The 17364-nt window shown below is 40.6% G+C and overlaps 1 protein-coding gene across 1 annotated transcript in view; it reads right to left on the bottom strand.

The window, feature by feature from the left end:
• Window positions 1-17364, bottom strand: part of lama4 (laminin, alpha 4) — a 173070-nt gene that overhangs the window by 143277 nt on the left and 12429 nt on the right. The window contains exon 2 of the mRNA XM_072555716.1: window positions 15941-16042. Within this exon, the coding sequence (XP_072411817.1) occupies window positions 15941-16042 (102 nt within the window). The remainder of the gene's footprint in view (window positions 1-15940; window positions 16043-17364) is intronic.

Raw genomic sequence — 17364 nt, 5'->3', positions numbered from 1 at the left:
GTTACCTTCGAACCAACTGAACTATTTTAGATGGTAATTAAGAGTCTATCATGCAGCTGTAGGTCTGGAGTCACATGTAGGATCAGATCAGGTAAGGAGGGCAGCTTTCCTTCCTCCAACGTCATCAGTGAACCAGATGGGCGGCACGGTGGTCACAGTGGTTAGCACTGCTGCCTCACAGCGCCAGAGACCCGGGTTCAATTCCCGCCTCAGGCGACTGACTGTGTGGAGTTTGCACATTCTCCCCGTGTCTGCGTGGGTTTCCTCCGGGTGCTCCGGTTTCCTCCCACACTCCAAAGATGTGCAGGTCAGGTGAATTGGCCATGCTAAATTGCCCGTAGTGTTAGGTAAGGGGTAGATGTAGGGGTATGGGTGGGTTACGCTTCGGCGGGGCGGTGTGGACTTGTTGGGCCGAAGGGCCTGTTTCCACACTGTAAGTAATCTAATCTAAAAAAAAATCTAATCTAATCAGATGGATTTTTACAATAATTGACAGTGATTATATGGCTGCCATTAGACTAGCATTCAATTACATTTTTTGTTAACTGAATTCAAATTTCACGATCTGCTACAGTGGAATTCACACCTACATTCTCAGAATATTAACCTAGGTCCCCGGTTTGCAAGTTCAGTGACATTACTACTGCGCTACCACTTCTACAAAATCAACAGGATCTCAAAATGAAGTTCAACTGAAGTATTCAATAACAGGTTAAAGAGATCTCTTAATGCAACACTTAATTCTTTTCTTAATGCATGCCTCCTGTCATGATAATTCCCTACTTCTCTTTTGATTGTGATCTACTGCTGGTGGAATCATCTCCTAGTGATGTGTAACACCGTGTCTATGCTATGGTCCAGAGATCAATGGCAGTTCATTCACATGAACTGTGCTGATCACTGTGCTATTCCTGAGCAAATATTAGTAATAATCTATTACACATTTCTGAGACAAGTGGGACTTTGACCCAGACCTCCTGGTCAAGAGGTAGGAACATTACCAATGTACCACAAGACCCCTTGTAATTATTATTATTATTATTATTTTATGCAACAGCCTGACATGAGTGACTAGTTGTGCTTGTCTAATGGACAATGAATCAGTGTTCCTCTGGAAAGGAGGTTAGCCTGGCCTCCTTACGGTAGAGGTAGTAATTTGACAGTTCCAGTCGTGAATAATTATAATTAAAGCAAACTCAGTTTACCAGGGTATAACAACAATTTGGGTCAAGATAATGTAAGCCACTGCCACTGCCAACCAGCTTGGTCAATCCATGGAACAGCTCAAGAATATTAAATGAATGATAATTTTTGGTTGCCATAATAATCGTTCTAGTGTAGGATAGAATTAATACAGAGACCAGTACTTGAGTAAATTATACAGACTGTAACTGGAATTGACTGAGAAACTAGCATGGGAATAACTAAATATATGTTATCTGAAGTTTACGATATTTTTATTCAGTTTGCCAAAACCTCTGATTGTCACAGACTGGTCTGGATTTAATCATTGGGAATGATTCAAACATATGGTATGGAAGATATAAATAGGTGAAAAAATGTTGGGTGGGGAGGATGGAAGAGGTTTGGATTGAGCAGACACAGGCACAGGATTCATGGGCTGATTTGTTTGCACAGATGCTATGTAAACCTCTGTTAAATAAGAATACATTAAGAGTTTGGAGGTCGATATATTGTTGAAACTGGAATTATTCACAAACTCTGGTTAGACTAATAAGTTTTATTAAGTTATTGGCTAAATCATAAACAAAGTCCTAGGTTTGTTGATCAATCTATACTGAACTGATGGCCTTAGTGAGGACAAAAGATCTGTAGCACAATGATTGCTCCTGGTGGTTTGAGTTAGGAAAAGAAACAGCCAAGATCATCTGCAGCCTACTACCCAATGGCTGTTACTGAACAGCATGTTTGTACATACACACATCTGTGAGGGAACAAAATCTTACTTTGAACATCTCATGGTCAAATAACTTCCTGAAAGTCAGGCCTGGATTTTCACAAAATTGTAGAGACTTTGGGGATCTTTAAGGGTCAGGACTCAGATCTGGGGATCACACTCCTATTTCTGATAGATCCAATTTTTCTAAGGGAGAGGCTATTAAACGGGGAATACAAGATTCATATCTGTGGGAAATCTGAACTCAGAAAGACCATGAGAACTCAGTGCTGAATTCAATGGACATTACATTTGCTGGAGCAAGTGTGAATGTTTCAAGTGGACATGGATGCTTCTAAATTGTCAATGAGGTCTACAAAACTGTCATACTGCCAAGTTATTTAAATAGTAGGTCCTTTAACAACTAATAGCTAAGTTACCTGCAGCTGTCTGTGGTCTACAGAATACCTATTGCAGCAGTTTCAATAGCTGTGAGTTAGCATAAACCTTTGCGCTGTTATACAATTTGCTTTCCACTAGTATCATCATCAAAGAGTAAGGGAGGGTGGTAGTAATTTCATTGTTTGATTGGCAGATAAAATAGATTATTAAAGGTTTAACTGTTATGATGTGTAATTCTGAACGTGTTAATTTTTAGAAGAGATTAATTATTTGGGGGAATATAAATCCAATGTGTTTTTTAAATCAATGACATTGAAATCTGTAATAGCTGTTTAGAACTTTATTTGTTTGATTCAGCATGGGTCCTTATGTCTGCCCATAATGAATATTGGGTGAGCTGGCAGGGAGGGAGGGTATAATAGTGGTGGGTGGAGGGACAGAAGTTGCCACAGGTTGGCACCAAGTTTACACAAGGGCCATGAGAGGAATATGGAATAACATGAGTTTGCAGTAAATTGACATGGGGCGAGAAGGGACCATGTGTTAGTGAGAGTTGGTATATATGGCATGTTTGGGCATGGTGAGTGAGAGTTGGGGGTTGGGCAGGGGCGTTGTAAATACCTGGAGAGCCACAGTGGTGGATGTGGGGGAGAGCTCGTGATGGGAATAGTTGCAAGGGGTGTTCAGCACCATTCTACAACTGCTTTCTTCAAATGAAGACCCCAGAATTGGAGGCAGCTTTTCTGGCAGTGGGTCCAGCACATCTGTACATTCTTCAAAACAGAAATCCATGTCTCACCATCAGCTGGCTGAGGGTGCTCAGTGTCTATGGAATGGTATCTTAAAAATGAGTTAATGGGCTTAAGAGAGAAGAGAAACAAACAAATAAAAACAGCATATCATACCTTAATTTGTGCTGCTCATATAACAAGCCGATGTTTATGTTTGTAGAAACATTATGAACAATACCAGCTCCCCCCCAGCAACAATACTTTGCCAGCATTCCTTTCCTGTACCTATGTCATATCATGCATACACAGAATAAATAGTATGGTGAACTGATTCAAGAACATCTGAATGATACGCTGACTAGCAGGTTGGTTTTAAACTGAAAATGAAAATAAGTCATGTACTTATCATATATTTGCTCTTGGGATGTGAATATTCAAGGCAAAGTCAGTATTTAGTGCTCAATTCCAATTGCCTTTGAGAAATACCTTCTGCTTTCTTCAAAAGAGTGATCCATCTGTTGTTAATACACCCATTGTGCTGATAGGAAGGGAGATCTATAAGTCTGACCCAATAAGAATGAAGGAACGGTACTATAGATCCAAATGAGGATAGTACGTTACTTGGAAGGGAACTTGTAAGTCATGGTGATCCCATGCATCTACATGTCTGTTCTTCTTGCTGAAGGTTATTGCTTTGGATGGTGGTGCTGAAGGAGGCTTTGTGAGTTGTTACAGTGCATCTTGTAGATGGTACACACTGCTACCACTGTGAGCTGGGTGATGGATCAAATGACTTAAGATGGCGGATTGATTTCTGCACACATGGAATGTTTTGTCCTGGATGTGTTGAGCTGCTTAGTGTTGTGGGGCTACATTCAATCACGCAATGGGGAGTATTCCTGACTTGTGTCTCGTTCATGATGGACAGGCTTTGGAGGATCAGGGAGGTGAGTTACTTACTTCAGAATTCTCACCGTGCTCTGGTAGCCATAGTATTTACTTGGCTAGTCAAGTTAAGTCTCTGATCACAATCCTCAGGGATATTTAAGGTGTAGAATTGAATGATTGCAATGATGTTGAGAAGTGGTGAGATTATCTCTTGAAGACAATTGTACCTCTACTTGTATGATGTGTATCTTATTTGCCACTTACTAGCTATTGAGTCGAGTGACTGACTCAGTTGGTAATTATGAGCTTCAGGAAACAATACCCTGTGAATAATTTAACTAGTTTTAGTCACAAATAATGTTGTAGATTGCACATAGTTTTGGATGAGTATTGTAGAGATGGTATCTTTCTATTTTTCGACATTTCTGATTGAGGACTGAGATGGAAAAAGGACTGGTTTAAAACCAAGGATTGTCAAAGGGTCTGTGGCACCTTTTAAACACAAACTATTGAAATCCATTATAGTTGGTGTGAACACTGCTTTGCTCATCTAGTTGAGGTAGTTAGTCGCAGATGGGCTGGCGCCCGGGAGTGTGCACAAAGTGAGACTTAGTTAGTAATAAATTGCTGTTTGTCAACTGCTCACAACTCCACAAACCAATGACAAAGGTCATCGGCCAACCAGCAATTATGCGATTGGCTCCTGTGCAGCAGAACAGCTTGTGGGTGTGAACAATGCTCACAGAAGCCTTTGGACCTCTGGAGGCAGTGTGTGTCTCTGTAGTAGAAAGTATCTGAAGCTTGAGTAAACCGAATTATTTTTTCCTCATTGTTTTTTCTAAGCTGCTTTCAGGCTTTATGTCAGGGACTTTATAATTTGCCAATCAATCCCAGAAGGAAAGCTAAAGAACTCGGGGAAGAGTCCTAGAAAGCAATAGGATCATCTCAATGAACCCCACAAATAAAATGGTTTTTGACCCATCGTACAGCAGTGCCTGCAGATCATGTTTTTTGTTTCCACTTCCCAGATATTTTCCTCTACACCCCGAACACCAATGCTTTCTGATGTTTCTGTCTGTTTGGATATGTGAAGTTTAATAGGCAAAAGTAGGTACTGCAGATGCTGGAGATTAGATGGTGCTGGAATGGTGCTGGAAAAGCATAGCAGGTCAGGCCTCATTCCTGATGAACAGCTTTAGCCCGAAACAACGATTTTCCTGCTCCTCGAATGCTGCCTGACCTGCTGTGCTTTTCCAGCTCTATTCTAATCTTGTGTGAAGTTTAATATCAGGTTTAATGTTTTAACTAGTAGAGTTATATGTTGACAGTTCATAGTCATTTACTTGTAGATAGGATCTAGTTATTTGTAATTCTTGCTAAGCAAAGAAACTTGGTCTGTGTTTTCTGTTCACCTGGCCCTAAACAGGCAAATCAGGGAAACTGTGCATTTTGATAAAGTCTTTAACTTCTGCAATGACTTTGGAATAGCAGGCTCTGTTTCCTGTATCCTTCCCCAGTGAGGCATGGCAGTATTAAATATAGCAACCTATAATTATCGACCAGGCAATACTTGTGACCCAACAGTTTCAGAACATTCAACAAAAGAAAATCAGTATTTAATCTTTTACTTTCTCTAAAGACTAGGTTAACATACACAGCAGAACAATAATAGCTTTAAACATTTTACTATTATATTGACTTGATGTTTAACATTTAATTAGTTTTAGCACAAATAATCACTAAACCTTTACTGTGGAAGACTGGACATTTTTTGGTCAAAACTCATTTGTAACCCTTCAGAAAGGATCAAAGAGATGTTTCTAAAGTCTCGTACATGTGCTGAACATATCTCCCAAGATACCAGTTAAAATTCTTGTTGCTCACTATTTGTGATGTTTCATTTTGAAAATATTTAAAGGCCTGAGGCTAGGGAGGCAACTGAAAATAAAACAGAAGAAACTTGGAAACAAAACAAGTATGGACATCAGCTGGCCTGCGCAGTAATCTCTTTTTTTAGTAAAAATATCTCAATAAAAGGAACATCTGTTGAACTTCATACTGAGCATAATAATATGTGCCAAACAACAGTATTTCCTAAAGTCAGTTAATTTGGATTTCCACTTCCACGTCTTTTGGTTGGTACTTGATGAATTTTCATCAGCAGTCAGCAGAGTTTCAATGGTGATGCAGGTAGGCTGCCATATCACATGAGTTTCAGGATTTGTAATAAATCAGACTCATGCATAGCAAAAGGAACGTCTGTTAAACTTTTGAGGTTTCTCATTTCCTGGACTGGTATGTCATATGATGAACCGGGGGTTTGGCTAGCTCAGGTGGCTGTACGACCAGCTTGTGATGCGGAGTGATGGCAACAGCATGGATTCCACTCCTACATCAGCTGAGGTTACTGGGAAGGACTCCTCCTCAACCTCACCCCTTGCCTGAGGCATGGTGACCCTCAGGTTAAACCACTACCAGTCATCTCTCTCTAACGAGAGAGCGGCCTTATCTTTAGATAAAACCATGATGTTTTAGCCTTTATCATGAACCTTCAGGCCATGCATTTTAAAATAAAAGCTGCAGACACAAGCGTTAAAGTGGCAACTGCAATCTTGTAACTTTTGCCATTTTGAGACAGATAGCATCAAGTATCCAGTGAATATCTAATTTTAAATGAGTATAGGCGGGGAATCAGCAAGATGGCGGCGATTCTGTAGAACTGTTGTGGACAGCTCTGCCTAACGGCCAAGGCATACTGGTGTTTTTTGCCTTCCCTGGCCAACTTATGTGGTGGAATTATTAGTTTAAAACCTTACAGAACACATATTTGTTCATATTTGGGAGTGGGAAGGATGCCAAAGGGAAAAGAAGCGAGCAAACAGCAGCAGCAGGGAGGACACTCCCCTGCAGCACCTACCACACCAGAGACTGCAGCAGCAGCAGCCTCTCCTGAACCCCCCCCCCCCCAACCCCAACCCCGGGACCTGACAGACTCACAGGAATTGGATGCGGCGATGGAGAGACTTACCTTGAAAGTTGTGGCTGTGATTGAGGAGATCCGTGGGGAGATTCGTGCCCAGGTCCAACCTATTGCATCCAGGCTGCAGAAGCATGAGGAGGAGATCCAGGGCCTCGGGGAGAGGCTGGAGGAGGTGGAGGGTCGAACTAAGGTCTCAGAACTGCAATGTAGTCCTCATCCAGTCAGATCCAGCTGCTGGAGCGAGAGGTGTGGCCTTACAAAACCTTGTCGACGACCTCGAAAATCGAGGTCGGAGGATAAATTTCCGAATTGTTGGGCTCCCTGAAGGTGAGCGAATAGTCAGCTTCTTTGAAAGCTGGCTGCCGAAGTTTTTGGGCCTTCACATCATGTCCAGCAGGCTGCAGATTGAAAGGGCTTATTGGGTTACAGTGCACAGGTCAGGGCTGGTGCAGCGTCCCCGCCTGGTCCTAGTGCACTTCCACTACAAGCAAAAAGTCATAGAAGCTTCCAGACCCCTGGGAAAAGATCCGCAGGCACTGCTGTACAAGGGGTCAAAAATCATGTTTTTCCAGGATTTCTCTGCAGCTGTAATCCGAAAGAGGAAGTTCTTCGATGAAGTTAAAAAGAGGCTGAGGAACCTGGGCATTCAGTACTCCATGAGATACCCCACAGTGCTCCATTTCAGTCACAAGGACTCAGTTTATAAATTTGACTCAGTGGATAAAGCTAAAAACTTTGTAGACACTTTAAAATAAATGGACGGGCCTGAAGAATATAGTTAATGTTTGTTCTCTTTTCCTTCGTTCCCCATGTTTTCCCTTCCTTTCTCCCTAATAATTTTTTTTTGGAAAGGGGTGAGAAAAAAACCTTGGAATAAGTTGTTCCTTTTTTTTTAATAACTGGATTTTCTGATGGGAAATTTTGTGGATGTTCTTTGTTGTCTCTCCACCGGTTTTTGTTTTGTTTGTTCTGTTTCTCTTTTAGTCACAAGTAGGGGTGACATGAAGCCAGGGATGGGTGGAGTGCTCATCCTGACTTAATCTTTTTTCTGTTGATTTAAAGATCATCTTTTTTTTCTGGCCTAAGACTGGGACACAGTCCGGGTTTAAAGGAGCTGTGAAGGAGGGGATGGGTAGGGTGAGTGCCCCCTATGGGCAGGGGGAAGAGTCTTCCATTCAAGGTTTTATGTTGATTTTCTTTGTAGTTTTTTGTTAGTAATAGATGTTTATAGTTATGATAGAGTAGTTTTTGTATGTGTAGTTCTTTGACTCTGTGAGTTTTTATTTACTTGTGCTTGGTGCTTTGTAAGCAGGGTTCTCCCTCTGAGGGGTTCAAGGGTCTCTGAAAGGGGATATGGCTAAGTGTCTTATTAAATGGTGCACCTGGAACATTAAGGGATGTCATTTGCCTGTTAAAAGGAAAAAAGTGCTTTCCAGCCTTAAGAGGGAAAGGGTTGATATCGCTTTATTGCAGGAAACCCATCTTGATGATGAAGAACACCTGAAATTACAACAAGGGGGTTATGACCGGGTATTCTTTTCATCCTTTGCTACTAAAAGTAGGGGAGTAGTGGTACTTATTCATAAAAATCTTCTGTTCACATTATTAGAGCAGGTCATAGTCATAGAGTCATAGACATGTACAGCATGGAAACAGACCCTTTGGTCCAACCCGGCCATGCCGACCAGATATCCCAACCCAACCTAGTCCCACCTGCCAGCACCCAGCCCATATCCCTCAAAAAGATGAGCAGGGATGGTTTGTGATACTTAAAGCCCTGATACTTGGGGAGGAATATAGCATTTTAAATGTCTACTGTCCTCCGGCGCAACCACTCAAATTTTTGATTAGTTCTTTCCTCTAAGTTGAGTGCTTTTGGAACACGGCACATTATTATATGGGGGGATTTTAATTGGCCTTTGGATCCGATAGTGGACAGCATGCCTTGTGGGCTCCTAGCTATTTCTTCGCAGGCCAAGCAGGTGGTTGACTTATGCGAGGAGTTGGGGCTGGTTGATATTTGGAGATGTCTTCACCCTACCAGCAGGGACTTCACCTTTTTTTCAAACCCAGATAAATGTCACACGACCTCTTTCTGGCTCCCTCGGCCCTTCTGGATTCGATTATGGGTTGTAAAGTTGTGAATACAGCTATTTCTGATCATGCGGCGATATATTTGGAGGTTAAGGCCAAGAGTGAAGGGCAAGGTTTGCGGCACTGGCATTTGGACCCTTATCTCCTTAAGGATTCCAAATTTGTGGAATACCTTTTGAAGGAGTTTCAGGAATTCTTGACTATCAACTCAGGCACGACTAATAGTCCATCTATGCTATGGAAGACTGCTAAGGCCTTTGCTAGGGGATTAGCTATTTCCTATTCGGCTAGCTGGAAACACCAGAAGGAGGAACAACAGCGTCTACTCGAGACATGGTTGAAAGCCACCGAGGTGGCACATTTTGCGTGGCCTTCGGTGACTAAGCTACAGTGGATCACAGCCCTCTAGGCTGCCTCGAATTCAATACTGACACAAACCGCAAAGAAAGAACTTGCTTTTGCTAGACAAAGACTGTTCGAATATGGAAATAGGCCAGGGAAGTATTTAGCATAGCTGACTAGGAAAAAACATGCTCCCCAATCCATTACTGCAATCAGAGACAGTGTTGGGGTCCTTACATACGATGCTAAAAAGATTAATGAGGATCTTCGGAGCTTTTACTCTGAGTTGTATCAGTCTGAAGGTTGCGAGGACAGGAGGGCTAAAACGGAGACCACGTTTTAAGAACCTGGACCTCCCAGGGGTAACCTTGGAACATGCCTCTCTTCTTAATGCCCCCTTGACAGTTCAGGAAATACAGGAGGCAGCTAGGCAACTTCAGAGTGGGAAAGCGCCTGGCCCCGATGGTCATCCGGGTGAGTTTTATAAGGAGTTTATAGGGATTCTGACAGGGCCGATGTTGGAGATGTACAATCACTCCTATATGCATGAATGCCTACCATCATCTTTGAGAGAAGTTAATATTTCCTTAATTCTTAAGAAGGGGAAGGTTCCTGAGAATTGTGCCTCATATAGACCCATCTCTCTATTAAATTCAGATTTCAAGATTCTGTCCAAGATCCTGGCACTGAAAGTGGAAAAGGTGTTGCCCCATATTGTTAAAGAGGACCAGACAGGTTTTATAAGGGACCGTAGGTCCTCTAATAATAGTTGAAGGTTGCTGAATATGGTCCAAGTTTGTCAGCAACAATCAATTCAGGGGTTGGTGATTTCCTTAGATGCAGAGAAAGCATTTGACCGGGTGGAATGGCCGTATCCTTTTTTAAGCCTGAGAACAGTTTGGGTTGGGTGGAGTCTTTGCTAGGTGGGTGGAGATTTTATATCACCACCCTCTGGCCGCGGTCATCACCAACAGGATGAGGTCTGGGAATTTTAGGATTGGTAGGGGTCATCGGCAAGGGTGCCCCCTCTCACCATTGTTGTTTATGTTGGTGATAGAGCCGCTGGCGGAGGCCATTCATCAGAACGTCCACATAACCGCTCCGGAAGTGGGAACGAGGGCACACAAGATTACATTGTACGCGGATGATGTCCTTCTGTTTTTATTGAACCCGATGACCTCCATTCCCCATTTGTTACAATGTATCAATTAATTTGGGGCTATTTCAGGATATAAGATTAACTTTGCAAAATTGGAGGCTATGCCTTTGGGGAACCTTAAGGATGTGCCAGAAATTGCAGGTGGCTCTAAGTTCCCTTTTAAGTGGTCACGAGCAGGGTTCTGGTACTTAGACATTTTTATTACCCCCAAGTTTGATCTGTTATTTCGGACTAATGTGCACTTGCTCGACAATATCAGATGAGATCTCCAGATTTCTCTTCAGAGGCTCTTCCAATTTCATGGCTGGGCCAAATATCTCTCATTAAATGAATGTTCTTCCTCGTTTGCTTTATCCCATGTGTATGCTCCCTATAATGTTTCCCAAGTCAATGCTGCGGAAGCTTATGGGGTGATTTGGTTCCTTTGTCTGGCATCGTGGGCGACCCTTCATCAAACTGACTAAATTGCAGTTGCCTCAAGGAGGGGGAGGAGTTAATTTCCCAGACATCAGAAGGTATCAATTCAGTTCCCTGCTGTCCTTTGCCTGTGATTGGGGGTAGGTAACAATCCAAACTCAATATGGCTGGATATTGAGGCCTCCCAGGCAAAGTGCCCTCTTATTAACCTGTTGTTCATGGATAAGGTGAGAACAGTTATTGACCACTACCGGAACCCCATTGTTATTAGTACAGTCAAGGTATGGAGGGCAATGCGTCAGAATGAGGGTTGTTTATCCAAGACTTCACCACCTACACCAGGGCATGCCAGGGTTCCAACCAGGGATGATGGACTCATGGTTCAAATTATGGGTAGTGAGAGGAGTTTCTAGTTTGAGAGACTTGTTTGAGGGGGATGTTATCATCTCTTTTGAGCAACTGAGTCGCAAATACGGGTTGCCCTGCAGAGATCTTTTCCGTTTTTTTCAGGTTAGGGATTTCATCCAGAAGAAGACTACACTTCTCACTAAGCCCTATAACCTAAAAGAGGTTGTTTCTACGTTCCACAAGCACCCTTTTGGTTAGTACCCTCTATTGCCTGCTGGGTGGCAGGGCCTGGGAGGTCTGGGAGCAAGAGCTGGGAGTAGAGATCTCTTCTGAAACATGAGAGAACATATGGGAGAATAATTGAAAGACCTCAATCTGTAATAGGATATGCACTACGCAGTTAAACATTCTGCACAGGGCTCATCTGGCACCAGAAGTTTAAAAAAGGTGCATCTTCAGTATGCCCCAAATGTAAAATAAGTGTAGAAACTCTTATCCATTGCTTCTGGACTTGCCACAGGCTCACTGTTTATTGCAGCACTGTGGCAGGAGAGATAGGGAGGGTATTAAGGACTGAAGTCAAAGTAGACCCAATATCTCTCCTCTTAGGTCTACCAAATTTACCATCTTTAGACGGGCATGGGAAGAAACTATTTAATATTCTTGCATACTGGAAGAATATTCTGATGAATTGGGTGTCTGAGAACCCAACGGGCTTGCTGGGGTGGCAGAAATTAATTATGGAGCACATTCCCTTGGACTTCTTCACAAACATGGTGCACCACACAACGGACCATTTTTATAAGACATGGCAGCCCTACTTGAGTTCCTAGGATATAGATTTGTCAGTTATCTTAACTAGAGCGTTTGTTTAACCAGGATGGTTAGGTTTATCAAGCCCTGGGCCCTGGAGGGGGTCTCCTGAATTAATACGGGTATATATACAATGCTCCCGTTCCTTTGCGGGAGCTTTGCGTCAAGCATAGCTGTTATGTATTGTATGTTTTTTTGCTTTTCTTTCTTTTTTTGATCTATTAGTTATTTACTTATTTATTGGTGTTGCTTTGCACAGTGTTAGGTTTTGTTTTGTATTATAGGGTAGGTTAGTAGTTGGTAGACAGTAGTTGTAATTTGTGTTTTTTTCCTTTTTATTATACTCATATTTGTTATTGATTGTACTTTTCAATAATTTTATATACTTGTAAAGTTAAAAAAAATTGCTAATAAATATATTTACAAAAACAAATATGAATATAGGCAAGAGTGCTTCACAATCGTTAATGGAATTCACATTGTTAAAGAATTGTCCAACACCTAAAGACTATGGATTTTCAAATTGTCTTTGTTTCATGCAGGCCTACAAGAAAGAATAAAACTTCATGGCCAATTTCAACTTCTGATATAGTGATGGCTTCCCTCATTCAAACCAGACTGGATGAGATTCAGAAGTGTCAACCATGTGATCAAAGCTGACTTTAAGGGCTAAATCGTTATTGCCCTGGAACACAGCAGATCCATCTGGACTATCAGTCATCAACTAGTCTAGTCTAAGAACCAGTCCAAGACTCTGAATCTTAGCTGCATGCTAACAAGTACTTAACCTGTATTAACCTGAACTTAATATTCAACTACAGAAACATCATAACTACATATACACATTGTCTCATAGGTGATGTAACTCCACAGAGGCTGGTATCCCATCAACAAGTCACCCTTTATGTACACTTGGAAAGTCCTTGACACTGGTCGAGCTCCTTCAGAGCCAGCTATCAGAATATCTGACATTCCTTTTTTTTCCTCTCTTTTCTTTTTCTTCTCTTTTTCTTTTTTATTTTTCTTTGTTTTCCCCCACACTACCGCCTAACAGCAGTAGTGCTTATATCTTCCCCAGCACCCATGTCATGTGTGTACAGGTGTAGGATGAAGTGAAGAATAACAAGTGCATGAATCTTTATTTATTTTCCACCACCAGGAAGAAAGCAAACACTAGAGTAGCCAATGACAAGCAGTGCCCTTCTCATCAAATGGGACATTCCTCATTTATCTGTCAGCCAGAGCACCCTGATTAGACCAGATTAACAGCACCAACCAGGGAACTCGTATTCTATGAGCTCCACCTTGCTAACCTCACTATAATCACTACAACATGTTCATTAGTTAAACATAAAAATGTCAACTCTCTTCAAGAAACCATAGACCTGCAACATGGGAGACTAGAGATCATAAAACAAAGACTGAATTAAATTTAATCTGTAAAAGCACACCATTGTGTGTCAGTGCCTATATGTGTGGATGTGTCTGTGCCTATATCTGTGTGCCTATCTATGTATGCCTATATGTCTGATTAAGTTATGCTCCACTATTTTAGGGTACATTTTTGGGAATAAATATCTTGCTTTACTTTAAAATTCACATTTGTGTTAATTAATTGGAATACAAAATGAAAATACACCACATTTCATATAAAACATTTCAATTATGGTCAATAAGCATATACATTCTGTCCACGACAGTTTGAAAAATGTAGAGTTCTGCAAGTTCCAATGCTCAGATTTCTGTAGTATTTCCTCATAAACTAGATCCTCGGTCTTTTGAAGTAGCACCATGACCTCATTGTGTTCATTGTTTAAACATCTTTAAATTCTTCCTAAGCAGAATTGGATTCAATGTTCAGGATGTGGTTTGACTTAAGTAAACAGATTTCCAAAATGTTGCCCAAGACCTTAATAAATGCCACATTAAGATGAGCATTGCCTCTCTCAACTAACAAAGCATTGAATATCAAAGCAAGTATTTATGCATTTATTTTGCAACTATGACTGTAACGACTTTGGTTTTCCCAGTTTATTGAAAGCTTGATTAAAATTCTTGTGTGTTTTCATTTAGAGGAACCTTCTTTTTTTAACCTTATTGTGCCTGTACAGCATACTCTTGGAATTAGCTTGATGTATTTCATATTTCAATTTTCTCACTAGCTTACAGAGTTATCATTTTCCTCCCATAGAATACACCAACCCGTTTCTTCAAATTCTGTATATTTTTATATAACCTATATCCCTAAACTTTATTTTCAGTCTCTGGCCTGATATTGTTCTTTTTAAATTCCAACTGAATTGTTGTTCCTTACTCTAAGGCATTCAGTTCCAGTATCTTGTTCCGAATGCTTCTATCTTAGATACATCATATAGTTGAAGTCACTTCAAGTTTCACAGCGTCTGCATATTTCTGTTTTCTAATTTACTAATCACACAACACCAGGTTATAGTTAGGTGAAGGAGCAGTCGCCGAACGTTAGTACATCCAAATAAACGGGCTGGACTATAACCTGGTGTTGTGTGATTTTTAACTTTGTCCAGCCCAGTCCAACACTGGCTCTCCCACATCATGGCTTCCAATTTACAAGCATTGATTAGATTAGATTACTTACAGTGCAGAAATAGGCCCTTCGGCCCAACAAGTCCACACCGACCCGCCGAAGCGCAACCCCACCCATACCCCTACGTTTACCCTTTACCTAACACTAAGGGCAATTTAGCATGGCCAATTCACCTGACCTGCACATCTTTGTGACTGTGGGAGGAAACCGGAGCAAACCCACGCAGACACAGGGAGAATGTGCAAACTCCACACAGTCAGTCGCCTGAGTCGGGAATTGAACCCGGGTCTCTGGCGCTGTGAGGCAGCAGTGCTAACCACTGTGCCACCGTGCCGCCCATTGCTTTGCTGATAATCTAGAACAAGCACTTATCATCCACGTTCATTTGTTGAACACTTGCAAGTTTGTAATCTGGTTTCTTCCCTTACATTTTCAGAGTAATTAGACTCTTTATCAGATTCTTCAAGACCAAGCATTTCCAGGAAATGCAAAGATTGTAAATTTATCATATGATTGTGCGGTGATTTAAACAAACAGCTTCACAGCTTCAGCTTTTGCCATTTAAAACACAGCCTGCTTGTTTGATGAGAGCAGTGCTTGGTTGAATAAGCAGCAAATATGCATAAGAGTGTAACTGCTTTCCCAGCAAAGAGCAGCAACAGGCTAAAATAGTCAAAACAGTCTGCCTCAGTTGAATTGGTTCACAATTATTAGAGAACCATTAATGTTTAAATTGATCTAATTCTTCAGCCAATGCTCACTTAAGCACAAGCCAAGGTATTATTTGCACTGCTGATTTTAAATAGTTGCTTCATGACTCCAAACCATGTTTTGAGTTTGACAGACTGGTATAATTTTGGATTCAACTAATGTGGAAATGTGAACCAAGAGTAGTCCACTTAAGCAGTAAATCTGAAACAAATGACATCTTACTTTACTACCTGTCAGAGTGCTTACTGAAAATTCCATAACATGGCTATGTGGCAAAATAAAATGCCCTGCTTTAACAATATCTGAGCAATCCATGTTGTCTGAGATCATTCACAGCTTGGTTTTGCCTTGCAAGTAAAGCCATGTAGTAACAACAAAGTGTAGACTGAAAAGAAACAGCTGGCAAAACATCTGAGTCTAGGTCATTAAAAGTACCAGATAAGGAATAAAAAAGATAATTCGGAAAGAGAAACATGGTAACTTGTAAAATTCAGTGGAATCATTTGTAACTAGCTAATCATAATTTGTTATTGTTCGTAAGATTAAAAAAAACTAACTCAATAATATTCAGGACATAAAAGTAGTAACCACTCACAATACAGATTCCAGAATCATCAAGGCACTGCTCCGAATGTCCATGGCAGTTGCAAGGTAAACATGCTCCATCAGTTGTGCCATAGAAACCCGTGGCACAGTTCTGAAAAATAGCAGCAGAACATTATCAAACTAAACTGAATAGGATTATCAAATAATGGTTTGTTTAAAAAAAACTGGCCCAGAAATAACTAACTAAAATATTTTAAAACATTATTACTATTTGTACTTTCTGAATGTATCTTTTCAGTATAAAGTTGAACATTTAAGTTTGTGACAATAATTTATTTACATTATATTGCTTCACAAGACATAAGGAAATATAGGCAGAGTGATTGTCTTTGTGCATTTTGCACTAATATTTCTATGAATGAATAATTTCTATTAAACAAAACAATATATAATTGATAATCAACAGATTAAAAAGTCCTCACGTATAACTTGTCAAACTAAATAATTATCTTAAACTTGAAACATATATACTTCAAAGACAATCAAGAGCCAATATTCTAGTGTAACAGCAGAAACACAATTGGCCTGATTTCACGTCTGAGCAAGGACTTGTTTTTGAATGAGTTAAAATCTCATCCAAGGTGTATTAAGTTTCAACTAATGAATTCATTTTACTTCACTTTAAGAAGGAATCACAGTTTCCTATGACTTCCCTGAAATACATGCCCTGTCATCATTCCTTCAGTGAAGTGTTGTTTTAAACACAATTACCAGCTCAAATGGGATTTCTACTGAATCTTCGCTGACATTGAGGCAAGAAAGTGAGAGGCACCCTGAGGAAATTCACCAGCTAGATTTTCATCTCTAGGTTTACCAAATAATGTACTTCTCTGATTAAGGCATTCAGTCAAATATTCTCAATAACAAACTATAGGATATAACATATTATAAACTCTGTGTGCTGTAACACATAGTATGCCAGACAAAGGATTTTTTTAACACGAAAGACACATTGAGTTGCAAAAATATTCCTTAGCCCTCTGCTTTGTGTCAGAAAACAGCACAACAATCATGTTTTAATAAAATAGTCTCACCACTTATATAAAATTTGAAAGTAAGTATTGGTTCAATCATGGGGACTAACTTTAATATTTCCCAATGGGTTGGAGAGTAGCAATTGTTGGGGAGGAGTGGGTGTCAAGCTGAAATTTAAAACTTTGTAACAAGGCACGACAGATACATAAGAACACTTGCAAATTCTCCTCCAAGACATGGAGCATCCTGTTACAAAGTATATCATTGATCCTTCACTGTTACTGGGTAAAACTTTACTACTCCGTAATAGTACTGTCAGTGCATATCTAGTACATAGATTGTAGTAGTTCAAAGCACCTTCAAGGACAATTAAGTTTGAGCAACAAATGCTGGCCTAACCAACAACATAATCACTCAAATGCTCAAAAATATATCTCT

The sequence above is a fragment of the Chiloscyllium punctatum genome, chromosome 3 (assembly GCF_047496795.1).
Source record: "Chiloscyllium punctatum isolate Juve2018m chromosome 3, sChiPun1.3, whole genome shotgun sequence".
Taxonomy (NCBI): Eukaryota; Metazoa; Chordata; class Chondrichthyes; order Orectolobiformes; family Hemiscylliidae; genus Chiloscyllium; species Chiloscyllium punctatum.
This window is presented reverse-complemented; position numbering and strand designations above follow the sequence as displayed.